Here is a 15,279-nt window from a genome sequence, read left to right on the forward strand (position 1 = left end):
GGCATTAAGATGCATTAAGGTGAGAATCATCACCCAGTTCAGTTGTACTGGGTGGGCTGTGTGTCTGTAGCACATTTTCAAATGTGCATCTATGTCTTGAGCTCACTCTGAATCAGGTCTGAGGACAGGTGTATCCTGTGGCAACTGGGTGGATGTATGCAAACCGGCACTATCAAGAACCAGGGGATCCCTTGTAGTGAGGCAAGTCCTAGTGCTTTCTTAACCCAACCTCGCTGTTCTACTCAGCAACAGTTTAACCTCGTGCCATTCAGCCCAGGGCACTCTGCAGCAGTTAGGAGCTAAGAGGAAGTGTGGGGCGGAAGGAAGTGGGCATAGATGGGTACAGGAGACCTGAAGTGAATAGCCATTATCACAGGAAGGTTCCCCCAACACCTTCAGTGAGTTCTTTTAGTTTACTTTAAATTTGTAGCCCTCTGATTAATTTCCTGAGTGGTTACTTAGCCCCCCCCCCCCCCACCACCCAAATCAGACACACTGCTTAACTATCAAGGACAGATCTGGGAGGCTCCTGGCCTCCATCCCGGTTTATGATTCCCATCCCTGGGTTTGTGGCTGATCTTTGGGTCATAGTAAGCTGGTGAGCTTCTGCACTCATAGTGGGGTGCATGTGGCTTAAGTTGGGACCATGCCGCCTCATAATCAGGCCCCAACCACGGGTAAAAGGCAAAGCCCTGTGCCGCTTCCTGATCCACCCTTGCAAAGCTCAGGAAGCCCAGAGTCATCCGCGCCTCTGTTGGGACACCCAGACCCAACCGCGTGTCCAGTGCTGCTGAGGTCCCCCAGCGCCCCCTACAGCCACTTCAGCGGGGAGACTGCCCTGCACCTCCGCACCACGCCCCGGGACCCCACCCAACAACCCAAGCTCAGAACCCCTGCGAAAGCTGGTACCTCGAGTCTGCAGAAACCGGTTGTGGGGCCCTGCGGGGAGGTGGGGGGGGGGTGGGGGTGCCTAGCGGCTCTCAGCCCCATTCGCTCCGCCTGCAGGGCGGCCACCAACTTCCCCTCCCCTCCGCGGGTCCCTCCTCCCACCCTCTCTCTCCCTCCCTCCCTCCCTCCCTCCCGCCAGGCGCTGGACACGCTGCGGCACCTCTTCTCTTGGGGCTCTCTTCCCCTGGCCGTCTCCTCCCGCCCGCGTGACTTTGGGACGGTGGCTTTTTGGGATTGAATGTTCCCTTCCGAGAGCACATGGCTGGGGAAGCGAGGAGCAGGCTGGGCCCCCAAGGGGCCATGGTCCGGGAGGCGGTGCTGCTGCTGTTGTGCCTGGGGTTCCCCACTGGGCACCCCTACAACGTGGACACCATGAGCCCGCTGCTCTTCCAGGGCCCCCCCAACACCCTGTTCGGTTACTCGGTGGTTCTGCACAGCCACGGGGCAAACCGCTGGTGAGTGGAATCCGACCCCAAGCTCTCGGCTTCTCAGAGTCAGTGGTGAAAGGCGCCTCAGGGATTCCCTGCCGGCTTCAAACTTTCTCCCCTAGTGGGGGGAGGCTGTTGGGAAACGCTGCCCCGGCCAGCCGACTGGTGCAGGAAACTGAGTTATGTTGGAGTGGCAGCGCCCAGAGGGCCTTTTGAGTTGGGGGTGCCAGGTTGGATGCGCACGGAGGTTCATGTAGGAGGGGGAGCCCCCCTCGCCAGCTGTTTGCTTAGATCAGGAGTTCAGTGGGCAGCACAGCTCACATCTGTGTGATATGTGTGCTTGTGCACATTTCTCACTTCAGGCTCATTGTGGGGGCACCCAAGGCCAACTGGCTCGCCAACGCTTCAGTAGTCAATCCAGGGGCGATTTACAGATGCGGGATCGGAAAGAATCCAAATCAGACCTGCGAACAGCTCCAGCTGGGTAAGTTGGTTCTGGGACAGGGAACTAGTGACCCCTCCACCCTACCCCTTTCATTTGTGGACCCCACGGGAGCACGGATCACTTTTTTCTGTCAGTGTTTCTTTTCCTTTTGCTTATGACAGTGATTGCAGAACTCTGACAAAATTAGGTAGAGGAAAGTTTCTTATGATTCCTTCTCTTCAGCTTTCCCTCTCTCCCTTTATGTGTAAAACACATTTTGAAGTCTCAGCACATCACCGACAGGATCCTGCTCAGACTGGACAGAAGAATTTTATTTACATCTTTGACCTATCAACTTGGCTAAAGAATAGGAGAATAGAAGTTGGAATTGATCCCATATCCTGTCAGTTAGCCTGAGGACTTTCTAAAAAAAGTTATATGGTTTTATTTTGACTGTAAAATGTAAAAGACACAAAAGAAAAAAGCGGTATCTCCATTTTTAAAAATAATGACGATGAAGTTTAACATTTTAATATTAATTTTCCTTTTCAGACACTACTCTGGTGTTAAAGGGACCCCTCCATATGTAGTCGTTTTGTGATGTCTCAGATTTGTGGCAAATTGAGAAATGTGTTCTGGTGGAGGAGGCGGAAAGTTCTTATTTCAAAGCCAAAAGTAATTTTGTTTTGCACAGATACATGGGTGGAGAAAGGGGAACTAATATTAATGTGACTCCTCTTGCTCCCAACACTGTTAGGCACTGCTGTATATATATTGCTTAACTTTTTTTTCCCCTGAAAGCATCTTTGGGTCATGGTTGACATTGACTTCACACATGAGGATTCTGTGACTCAGAGAGTTGCAAGAACCTTTTCTAATATTGCTTAGCTAGTGAGTGGAAGATGAGACCTCAAGTCAAAGTCCACTCTGCTTGGCTCCAAAGTCCAAGCCCTTTCCTTTCCTGTGTGCATCCCCAATGCAAAGGTAATTAAATGAAAAGTTTAATATGTTGTTGGCTGCGCTGATGAGTCAGCTGTGAATGGTGAATGTAAGGTCACAGTTGCTGCTTTTCCATATTTATCTTAGCTGTCAATGGACTTTTGGGATAAGTTAGTTATTGCATATTTAACTCCTTTTTCTTTTAATAATAGTCTTTGCTTTTTTCTCACAGGGAAGCTGGTTTTGTTCATTTATTTATTTATTTATTTATTTATTTTTATAGAGGCATGCTTTATTTATTTAGTTTGTTTGTTTGTTTGTTTTATACATGCACTGGGTACAGTCAGAAGCGCGGGAGGGTGAGAGAATTCACCAGAGCCAGAGCAGGGAGCAGAACAGGCAGAAGGACCGAAGTACACTGCTGAGGGGAGCAGCGGGCGGCAGGAGAGGTCTGCGCACCATGTGGGACCCTCCTCCGGTGGCCACCCTCCTCCGGTGGCCGGGGAGCAGCCGGGGATCGAACCGGCGCCGCAGAGGCCGCGGGCAGCTTCACAACCCAGCGCTCAACCACTGCGCCACCGGGGAGGCCCTGGTTTTGTTCATTTAAAATGAATTCAAATAGGCTGTGCACATAATGGATTTTTTTTTTTTAATTTCTAACCCAGAGAGCATCTATAAATGTCTAGGCACTGTTGGTAGCATGTAGAATAAGCCCAGCCTCTCTTAAGGGTCTTCTTTCCACCCCAAAAGGGAGACTACAAAAGCATAACACTACAAAAGGGAGACTACAAAAGCATGAACAGACCTATATCCCTTTAGAATAATTCTGCAAAGCATATTTTTCATTGCTTGAGAGAGTTGTAGAGTAAATATTAGAGAATGGAGCAGACAATCTTGATCTGCCAGAGGATTTTGACAAGGTCTCAAGAGACAAAAATTTCATTTGTATTGTCCTGTTACTGTCTGTTGATCTCTGACATTGTAACTACTGATATTTAGCACTTACTTCCTATCTGGAAGGAAATTGAATTTATTTCTATATGTCTGTGTTTAACTACAAAGTTCATGTCATTATATAAAAGTTATGATGATAATATATGTTGAAATTGAAGGAAAAACACAATTCTTTTGCATGTAGAGCATAGGGACCAACTACAGACATATCTTCAGAGAAATAAGAATATAGTAGATATGCAACAAGTGTGAATTATGGCAAGATTCAGTGGATATATAAATGAATAAAAGCAAAATGAAAGCTAATTGTTATCAACCTGATGGGTGAATAAGAACACCAGTGAGAAATGACAATCAAAAATATTTTTAAATTCTTGGCCAACAAAAGGAGCATTTACTGAGATGAAAAACAGAAAGGAAGACAAGTTTTCTAGTCAATCCACTGATTGAAATATTAACAGCATAGTACCTTTCAAAAGTTTGCCTGAAATTATTTCCCTTAAATATTGTATTTCCTCTTCCATATATATAGTAATCATATATAATTTATATATGTATATAAATACTATGTTTTTCTATATAGAACAAACTCAGAGATAAAACTGTAAAATAAGGGATTATTTATAAAATCTGGAAAGGAAATACTGAAAACAATAAATTTGTAAGCAAAGATTATTTAATGATACTCAGGTTTGTAGATTTTACTAGTCTTTATGGAGAAGTGTTAAGAAAAAATATTTACACATACATACACATACAGCCTTTTATATATGACGGCTTTAGTTATCGTGTCTCAAACGTTGAGCAACTTTAATATATGGAAAATGCCTACCAGACATTAAAAAATAGTTTATTTCTTCCTTTCTCTTATTTTCAACTTTATATCTGTATGTTAATTAAGCAGCTTAAAGTTAATAACTAGGATAATAAACTAAATCAAAAGTTAAATGTATAAACCAAAATAGAACGTAATGAAAATATTTTGTTACTCTCATTAAAGAGCAGTATAATAACTAAAGATTGAGTGATGGTGGAAGACTATTGCTGCATTGGTGGTGGCTTTGGTGTGATGAGATATACCTGAAGGCTGTAATACTGTACTTTCAGATCATACACAGCATTGTAAATCATTGTCACCTCAGTAACAGCAACTAAAAGATTGAGCTTAGTAAATAAGTTGTTTTAGTTCATGGGGAATACCTTAACTCACTGTCAGGAGTGGAAGGTGCAAGAGCTCTTAAAAATGGGACCATCTCCACTTGGACCAGTCTTTTGGTTTCAGCATTTCAACCCAAAGTTTGAATCAGTTAAATATGTCCCCTCAAAAGAGATCATTGTGCCTATCCTGTGGATAATGTTATGATGTAGGTATATTCATTGTAGCCTTAATCAAAGTGAGCAACAAATGCCCTTTTATATTAAATGTTCAGGGCGTGGCTGTCAAAAGTGAGATACCCTTTTTAGTGAAGTGAATTGAGTATATGAGAGGTGTTTTTCTTCCTGCACACGACCGAATAAGCTTCCTTTACATCTGTGCCTGCCTGAGCACTCTTTCTCATCTCATTTCCTTGACACTCCCTCTGTTAACCAAAGAAGGCAGTCTCCCCATCAGAAGGGTCTGAGTGCACATTCACTTAGGAAGGCTTCTCCTCTTGGGAGGCCACAGTGATTTCCATTCATTCAGTTTCTTTCACACTCTAGCTCTCTGCATCCTCGCTAAGATTTTTAAAAAGGAAACTGATCACAGATGATTGCTAAATTAAGGCATCATAAATAATGACTTTATTAATATAGTTAATATAGTTAATCATAGTCTGTCCATGAATTGCCTATATTCAAAAAATTGGAATAAAATATATAAAATGATTGTGAAAGTATACCAAAAAGTTTCCCTTTATTTGGTCATTCAGGGTATTCCAGTTTTTTTCATTAGATTGGAGTTGATTCACATTCATCTGGGTAATAGAGTCTGAAGTTACATAGTTACACAGCTAATAGCCACTTGTGACTATTGAGCATATGAAATGTAGCTAGATTGCTTTGAGAGGCTCTGAGATGTAAATTACATATTAAATTTCAAACTTAGTGCCCAGAAATCCCTCAATTTTTTAGATACTGATGACATTGAAATTGATATTTAAAAATTAATATTGACTACATATGTAAATGATATTTGAGATGTGTTAGGTTAAATAAACTACAATGCTAAAATTTCAGTTTTTTTTACTAAATAGACAACTATAACATTAAAGATTTCATATATGTCTTGTATTATATTTCTATTGGCCAGCATTGTTCTAAAGAAATATAACTTCCTTGCTTAAAAATAGCATTAAGTTTTTAGCAAGTACTTTTCCAGTACCTATGATTAAGTGAAGAGGACTTTTCCTTTTCTTCCAAGACCAAGTGTTACATAGTTAGTGAACCTTTGAGCTTCCTCTTGCACCTCTTTTTTTTCTTGCTGGAAACAAAAATGGTCCATCACAAGTTAGTCATCATTATTTCCCTTCAGATTTCTTTCTGGAAATTTTATTGCCTTAACTAGTCTCTTGGTTCATATTATATAACCTATTTGGAAGAGGTGAAGTTAATTAATTAGCATTGCATCATTAAGCTAATGATATCTCACTCTCACTTCTGCCTCATTCTCAAGAATTATTAGCTTAACGCTAAAAGGCAAACATTCACTGTTGAAACTTCAAATATGTTCTTGACAACTTTCCTTTTTCACTGGCAATGCTCTGATTATAGCTTATGAAGCTGAGATTAATACAGACTGGTCACTTTGAAAACTCTGGAAACTGGGTGTTATGCTAATTAGGCAGAAAAATCTCAAGACAGGGTGCTTCATTAATGAACCATTATGTTAAGAGAATTGTAAGTTCCCTGATTCCCAGCAGTGTCCCAAACTCTGTCTCTAAAAGAATGATCGCCACCTAATTTGGGAGATGAGGTTTTCTGCATACATTTTTATTTTTTGCCTTTAGTTTACTCAGTCACTGAATGATATTCCTAATGACTGGAAAATATCCCCCCTTGGCAACAGTTCTGGAACCACATATGGTAATCCTTTGTAAGTGTGGGTCTTTTATTGATTCAGACACTTACTGAGGGATGCTGAAGGGCTGGAACTTGGACATACAAAAGAAACAGGCCCCTTGCTGCAAGGGGTTTACAGTGTAAGGTTAGAGTGATGTAGGAAAGCATGATGTGAAGATCTGATCTAGTTGGGAGAATGAGGTGATGTATTCCTAAGGAATTGCTGTTCAGATGAGGAACTTAACACTCAAGAGTTAATTGGAGGAAGAGGGTATGGGAGAGGGTACCAGACAGAGCAAGCAGTGTACGTGAAACTCTGAGGCCTTTGAGAGCCTGACATCTTTAAAAGAAATACATACAATTGTACTGTAGAATGTGAAGTGGATGGTAAGTTGGAAAGATAGGCAGGGATTATTTTTGGTACAACTTGGTGAGCTCTTTTCGAGAATATGAATTTATCCTAAGGTATTTAAAGCAGTGTCTAGGGAGGAAGGGGACATGATCACTTGGTTGCTTTGGACTAAATGAGTCAAGACTAAAGGTAGTGATGCAGTTAAAGGAAGATGCGGTAATGTGGGTTACATGAGATAAGTACTTGTACTAACACAGTAGCAGCAGAAATGGAGAAAAACAGATGCTACAGTTGTTTAGAAGATGGATTCAGGAGGACATGGTAATTACTGAATGAGAGAGATGAAAGAGGTTTCAAAGATGTTACCCAAGATTCTGACTTGGGCTGTTGGATGGATGTTGATGCAGCTCTGTGAGACAACGAAATACAAATCTAGTAGCCAAGTAGATTATGGATCTGGTGGGCAGAAGGGCAGTCTGTGCTGGCAGTTCAGAGTTCAGAGTGACTAACAGAGTCAGTAATCAAACCATGAACATTTAACTTGGGAAGAGGACACAGGATAGGTCCCAGAAGATTCCTACAGTTGAGAAGTGACTAGAACAAGAGAGTGGTTCTCCTCTGGCTACAACTTCGATTCTCTTGCAGAACTTTAAGGACATTTAAGGATTGGTAATTGAATCCCAAACTAATAAAATCTCTGAGAGCGCATCTAAGTAGGGCATCAGGATTTTCCAGAGGGCCCAGATTATTCCAGCATTCATTCAGTGGTTGAGAACCACTGCGGAAGGGAGAAGGAGCCTGAAAAATACAGAGATAGCAAGGAAATTAGGGCAATGTGTCATGAAAGTCCAAAGACAAGAGGTTTAGAGAAGAGGTGAGTGTTTGGCAGGATCAAAAGTTACCAAGAGGCTAAGCAAGGTCAGACCTCAGCAGGTTTCATTGGATTTGGTGAAAATCAGCTCATTAGAAATAGTGGGTAGGGCATGTTGTAATGGTTCAACCAGAGTGCAGAGCATTGAGAAGTGAGGAATGAGAAAATAATGGTAGCCAGTGTTGAGAACTGTTTTAAACAGACTACTTTTTCATGAATTAAATACATTTTATCAATGATTTATGCTAGATACAGGGAATACAAAGTCAAATAAAACATAACTAAAGTCCTCAAAGAACTCAGTCTAGTTGACAGGAGAGACAGGCAAAAAGATAACTATAAGTAAATTTAATAAATATAGAGAAATACAGGGGGGAGAAAAATTTGTTTGGATAATGAGACATTTTCTGACTGGTTTTTGATGAACATAGAGTAAAAGCTCAATAAATATGATGCAGATAGTTACATTTTTCCGATTTGTGTGGCTATCTCTGGGATTTACAGTACATTTTAGGATTATTCCAAGAGACCGAGGTCGGCCTTAAGTTCAAGGCAATCTAAACAGTAACAACCATTCCTGAATTAAGGAGCTTGTAACTAACCAACCTTAAAAACAGAAATTTTTAATTTTAAGAGTAGCTGAAGCAACAAATAGAATATGGAAGTGATTTATAGGTGACGGGACTGGGCCCAACAATGTAGTGTGTATGTTCTGATGGTTAGTTTACCACTATGAATTTTTTTTAAAAATGTAGAACATATTTTTTATATCAATTATATGAAATACTATAACTTACAATGAATGGATTCAGAAATAATAAATATAGACTTAGTTGTCAAAACTCTTAGGAGAAACATTATATGAAGTAGATTAGATATGTTCTTTCAGATTACACCTTATTAGGAGGACTCTTGAATTATATACCTGTTTGAGAAAACTTTCTATGGCTGTCTCATCCCAATAGCATCTTTGTGGGTTTTTTTTTTTAATTTTTGTGAAAATTTTATAGTATTCATTGGAATATCATTATTTTATCTGAAGATTATTGTCTCTGTAACATCTTGTCCCACTCTTTAGAGTAGGACATTGACATATCCTCTCATATCTGTGACTACTTGTTAAGTCTGACCCACTTTGTTACATACGGGGCAATGCCATGGACTCCCTGACTGATATTTAATTCTCACATTCTTATTTTTATTATTTTTTAAATTGTATTTTTAAGGTAATACTGGTTTACAACACTGTATATGATTTAGGGGTACAGCTTCATACCTCTTCAGGTATATGTTACCACAACCACCACCAGAACCCCCTCATAATCCTTCACCATAGTCCATTGGAATCCCACCTCCCCTTCCACTTCCTGCCCCTTCTCCTTCTGGTCACCTCAAATCTGCACTCATTTCTAAGGTTTGTTTAGTTTTGTTTTGTCCTTTCCTTTGTACTACTCAAACAGTATGATATTAGAATAAAGAATGACCAGTGGAGTAGTATCAAGAGCCCAAAAGCCCAGAAATGAACCCACACTCATATTTTTAAACAGTTATCTTCCTCACCTACTCCTCCATATTCCATGCCCCATCCTGTGAATTCCAAAATAAAACACAGAATTTCATTCTTGACCACCTCACATTAAGTGTGAGCAGATTTCCCTGGAGGTTTTTTCTGTTTACATTTTTATATTGTTCTTGTTTCAGAGACACTCAGAATGGTATCCATATAGTAGTGGTAATTTTTGAAATAAACCCTTAAGTCCAGGAGATTTACTAAAAAACTATGGTAGGGAAAATACTAATGCAAAGCATTGTAAGGTAGTTTAGGCTGGTGGTTGACAGTGTGGGTTTGAAATATTTTCTTTCCCACTTACTGGTGTGACCTTAGGCACACCCTTTGTTTCAACTTCCCCATCAGTGAAATCATGCTAATAATATCTGCCTTGGAGAGATATAATAAAAATTAAAAGAGCTCATGTTTGTTTATATGTACTTAAAGTATATTTGATAGATAGGAAGCATATATAATAAATCAGTGATCATTGTAAGATGATATTCCCTCTTTAGACTCTATTAACCTAACCTGGCAGTTGTGGTACTTTTTTCTACTGTATTTTGTTAAAAAACAACAACAACAAAAACAAGCTTGTATAGGTTTTATAAAGGAATGAAAGAAGTTTGGGGTTCAAGTCCCTGAACGAGAGACCCTGAACCTAAAATCAAACTCAAAAGCAGTGGTTTTCTAGAGTTCAGAGGTGTAATGATAAATTCAGGATCAATCTAGATTAATAAAATTGTAACCCCAAAGCTTGCCACTATTTCCTGGGAACATTTATGTCTGTCCTGAACTCTTCCTGAATACAATCAAATAAAATAAATAAAGTAGAGGACTGAAAGAATTGCTTTTTTCAGATTTATAATTATGTGAACTGTTTCTCAAATAAGACTTGATTATTAGCCTTTTTTTTTTTTCTTCAGATTTTGATTTGGACATCTGAGAATGACGTTTAAGTAGTGTTTGTCCTGAAAGAAAATGCTTTGAAAATGGTTCCTCAAAGAGAGATGTTTAACTTGATCTTTTGACTCTTGTTTACCACCAGCTGAGCTGGAGGAAATGGTCTTGGAAATTTAGTACTTTCATTCCCATGTCATCTTCAAAACTTGGGTATTTAATTTTCATTACTCAAAAATTATTACTATTAAATTCACAAACATCACTGTTATCTTTTAGAAACATCACCACTAAGTGTTATTAAGTGTATGAGAAAAGTACATAGATTAGTGAGATATATAGAGTAGACTTGAAAAGAAAAACTAAAGAAGGGGCCACTTTCAGAGAACTTCTGAAGGCTACTATCAAATCTCACAGCACTGTGAGCTCCCTCTGCTGGTGAAGCCAGAATCAGCATCACACGGGTAGGCAGGCACTGAAGCCCCTGCCATTTATTGAACACCTGCTAGGTGCACAGGCATAATTTTTCCATAACCTTCATATCCTTATCATGGTAATCTTAGGAGCTTGTCATTTTTTTCATTCAATCCTTCATGTTTTTCCATTTTCCCATGTATGTAGGGAGAAGGAATTCTATAATTATATTTCATTTGATAATTATTGCTTTTACAAATAGATATTTTCAATAAGTGACTCTGTAGAGAACATACACTAGAACAATGGTTATTCACTTTTTAGGGTTCATTTATGAAAATTTAGAGTGGAAGAATCTGAAATATATAGGAATCATCGTTCAGTGGAATAGAACTTCAACTTAAGTTGAAGTTAGTGAAACTAAAGACTTCAGTGAAACTAAAGACTTCCACTATTTTTCTGAAACTTGAAAGCTTTGCACATGTTTCTGAAAGATCCGTAAATGTGTATGTTACATTAGTAGCCAGAAAGTCAGACTGAAATTGCTCATTGAATGACTGAGCTGATGAGGAAGCCACAGGTGGTGATGCTGGCAGTTAACCCAACATGACATCACATCCAAAAGCCCCAGGCTCCCCTCCCCACTCAGGGTTTTACTCAAGCTGTAAGAAAATTTTAAAAAGAATTTTCAATCTGATCTTTTCCTTTGGTCCTGCCTCTGTGGAAATGCCACAATACTGGGAACTGATCTAAGTTGAGTTTTGGACAGTGTGAAATTTTTCTTGACCACCACAAAATGGACTGCATCATCTTTGGTCAGATTAGTCATATTTTATACATTTTCAGCTGAAAAAAGGCAGTGAAATTGATTGTATTTTATTCATATGTCTGAAATACTTGCAGAGTTCTGTTGTACTAGTTAGTGGGAAGTAACAGAGCTCTTTGATTTCTAAAAGTTTTTTACTTTTCATTCATATCTTTCCCATTTACCAGTCCCATGGATTTGTGCGAGACACTTCTTTGAGACTCAATTTTCTTATTTGCAAAATGGGATTGGTAATAGCAACTAGAGTTACTACTGTGAAAATTAAATGAGTTAATGTGTATTATAAGGTCCCATTGACAGTCATGTACCACATATATTTTATGGATGAGATGTTCCATGACATACATGGAGCTTAATCCCATGTTTAGCTTAATCCTTAAAATAATAATAATAATGGTGTCAACATCAACCAATGTTTTCATGCTTTTTCTTCCAAGTTCTGGGCTAAGCACTTCACACATAACTTATGCACACCCCATAGTCCTTGCAGAAACCCTTTGCTCTCTGGGCTCCAGCTGATTCTCAGTTTTAAATTGTCCTCACCTACCACATTTTGTGAATATCTTCAAATTTGCAAATGCTTGCTTCCCTTCAGATCATCTGTTGCTATGTTAAATCTGAAGGGAATCCTATTTTGAAAGGAAAGTAGGGAAGAGCTGTGCTGTGGGAACTCACTCTCAACAAAATAGTAAATCTGCTCTCATCAGGTGATATGTAACACCAAATAACCTAGTCTTCCAGAGTCTCTGTCATATTTTGGCACTTCGAGCAATGATATTAGAACTGGTGATGTGAATAACAATAAAAAGGGAGTGGTAAAGAAAATACCTGATTGGCTTTGTACTAGCACCCTTCTAATTCATCTGTCAAAATTACTGCTTATTCACATTTATAAATGTGTGTGAACTCCACCAAATCACTAGATAGAAATAAAAAAGAAGTGAAGCAGTAAGTATACATCTTTGCATTTTCTTTTCAAAATGAAAAACACTGAAAAAGGAAAGAGAATGGCAGGCTTAGTTGTGACAATAAGTGGTTTGATTTTTCTGTGACTTTGCTTTTTGGTATCCACTGGGAAAAGGCATTCAATTGTGCTGAGAATTAGTCATTCTAGTTGTATAAAAACATGGAAAAATATCACATGTTAATTTCTGTTGACCTCTTTTATGTTAAAACATGTAAAGTACTTTTTCAATTACAAGTTGATTTGATTTACTAAGAGTTTAGATTAGTTATGTATGAGCTGAGTTGGAAACCAGATTATAAATCATTTCAGCATGACATTTGGATAAAATATAAACATAATCTGAGTTTATTTATGATGTTCTGTCAGGGAAATTCCTAGAATAAGCTCTCATGACAGTTCTAATAACCATCATTTCTGGCCAAATTAGAAATAGTGTAGTTTCACATAAAGAAAATTTTGCTTCACAATAGAAATCCCATTTCCATATTTAGCAGAAACAAAGAACAAAAAGGCATTACAATTATTTTTTTAAAGAGTAATTTCTATTCAAATATGATATAACAAGGAGAAGACATCCCTGTCTGCACTCTAGAGCACTGTTCGCAAGCCCCGCTACATGCTACAGCTACCTGAGAAGTTTCTCAGAAAATTCTGGTGTCTGGACCTTATTCCACACATGTAAAATCTGAGCCTCTGAGGCTGGAGGTCAGGTGTTGGTCATTGTGCAGATGTCCCCCCAGCTGATTCTAATGGCCAGTCAAGGCCGAGAGTCTCATGAGAAAGGCGTGGGCTCAGCAGCACGGGAGGTTAAGGAAATCGACAGGGGAGGCATCCAGTTTAAGCTGATGATAGAGCTGCCTTACCTCTGGCCAGGATTCTACAAATATTACAAGAAAAAAAGGGTACGAAGTTTCCAGAAATTAAGGAAAGGCCCAGGACAGTAGTGGGGACTTCCTTGAACTGTTTCTTGTAACCAGGGCTGAAAGTGTTAGCATTGCTGCTGCTTGCTGCCTCTGAGGCAGAAGCATTGTTGGGAAGTGGAAAAGAGGAACGTGGAGAGATTTAAGTCTGGTGTTTTGTTATTTTTTTTTTATTTCTTCTGTGAAAACAATTGTTGCATGACTTTGTTGTTTTTGTGAATTATCATTTTGCCTTTACATTCATTCTTGTGTAATCACATTTTAATTTAAGATACAGAAGACAAATAGAGGTACTTAGTCAAACCACAATCCAAACTTTGAATAGTTTTGCATTTCTTGTCTCTTTTGTTTTCAGCACATATGTCTGGACTCTGGGCTGGACTGGGGGTGGTGATACTATACTGGTCTAGATGAGTTAGGTCGTGTTTGCCAAGGCTTGGAAGTAGACAGGGCAGTTGTGAATAAGTAAATGAACTTTGTCAGGGTTCATAAGAGAAACAGCCCATTGGGTAAGTGGCAAGATGGAGAAGAGGAGCCTTGCCAGAGCTTACTCGGGTGTGGAAATTGAGAAGGCCCTATGATCTGCTATCTGCAAACTGGAAAATCAGGAAAGCCAGTGGCTGTGACTCAGGCCACGAGAAAGTTGGACGAGGAGAGTGGAGGGGAGGGAATTGGTCTGCGTCCCAGAGCCTGAGAGACACTCAGGAGAGAAAGGTATTTGAAGGCAAGGGCATTGATCAGGTAGGAAAGTAAATAGTTTGGCTGTGATGTGTGGAAACTACCTGTGAGGCTCCAAGTCATAATGTGATACACACATGGTGAAGCTAAAACTAAAGCAGAAAGATTGCAATCTGGAGTCAGCTGTGGCCCTCGAAAACACAAGTCTCTCTAGTCTTCCTTTTAAATGGTACAGATAAGGAGAACTCAGCTAAGACACAGAGAATTACCACTGTTTTGATGGGCAAGAACTTTGGGACCATTTTCATCAAGCAATTTACTTGGTATTTTGTGCTTCTAAACTATTGTCTGTTCACTATTTTTTTAATTGTGGGTATCTCTAGAGCACTAAATTTATAGGTAAATACTGCATGTCATCTTGATGAACATGTCCATTAAATACATTGCATTTTAGCAAAAATAGTGTGTTATTTATGACCTGTCCTCTGTTCTCCTATTTCCCCTCCTTCTCTACTACCTTAGTTTATGGACTGTGCCTTTAGAAAGACTAATAGTTTCAGAAAAGATATTTCATAGAAGTGTCAGTGATAGAGGAACTTCAACATCAGGTAGACAGAATCTACCACTTACCCATTTTTGATATTAGTAAAAAAAAGTGTAACTGGTGATTTTAGTGAGGTCAACCTGAAAATTGCATCAAAATGAAAATTTTAAAAATGTCATTCTTTTTCCTTTAATTACATTGGCATTTTATAGCCACAATAATAAACTCTTCCACCTAACACACTCATAATTACCTTTCTCCTTTCCTCTCCCTTCCTGTTTTCCTTTATTTTAATAGAGTCCTTATGTTTCCAACTGGGCCATCATCCATTGTTAAGGTTTGGACGGCAGCATAATTACCTTCCCATTCCAAGCAGATAATGCTGATCAACCCAGGCATTCTTTACTAGAACTATCTGTAGTCATCATCCTTTTGGCCTTGGGCTTTAGGTAACCATAACCAATAGGTGGCAGTTGTTACTATTGTACAAGATACCTGGCTAGAAAAAAGTAATCACATTCTATTG

At 39.3% G+C, this 15,279-nt stretch overlaps 1 protein-coding gene across 1 annotated transcript in view; it reads left to right on the forward strand.

The window, feature by feature from the left end:
• Positions 1–1,206: 1,206 nt before the first annotated feature.
• ITGA4 (integrin subunit alpha 4) overlaps positions 1,207–15,279 on the forward strand; it is a gene marked incomplete at its 5' end in the record, with an annotated part of 82,180 nt that continues 68,107 nt past the window's right edge. Inside the window, 2 exons of the mRNA XM_084242177.1 lie at positions 1,207–1,403; positions 1,739–1,860. Of these exons, the coding sequence (XP_084098303.1) occupies positions 1,207–1,403; positions 1,739–1,860 (319 nt within the window). The remainder of the gene's footprint in view (positions 1,404–1,738; positions 1,861–15,279) is intronic.

The sequence above is a fragment of the Talpa europaea genome, assembly GCF_964194135.1.
Source record: "Talpa europaea genome assembly, chromosome: 1".
NCBI classification, from domain to species: domain Eukaryota; kingdom Metazoa; phylum Chordata; class Mammalia; order Eulipotyphla; family Talpidae; genus Talpa; species Talpa europaea.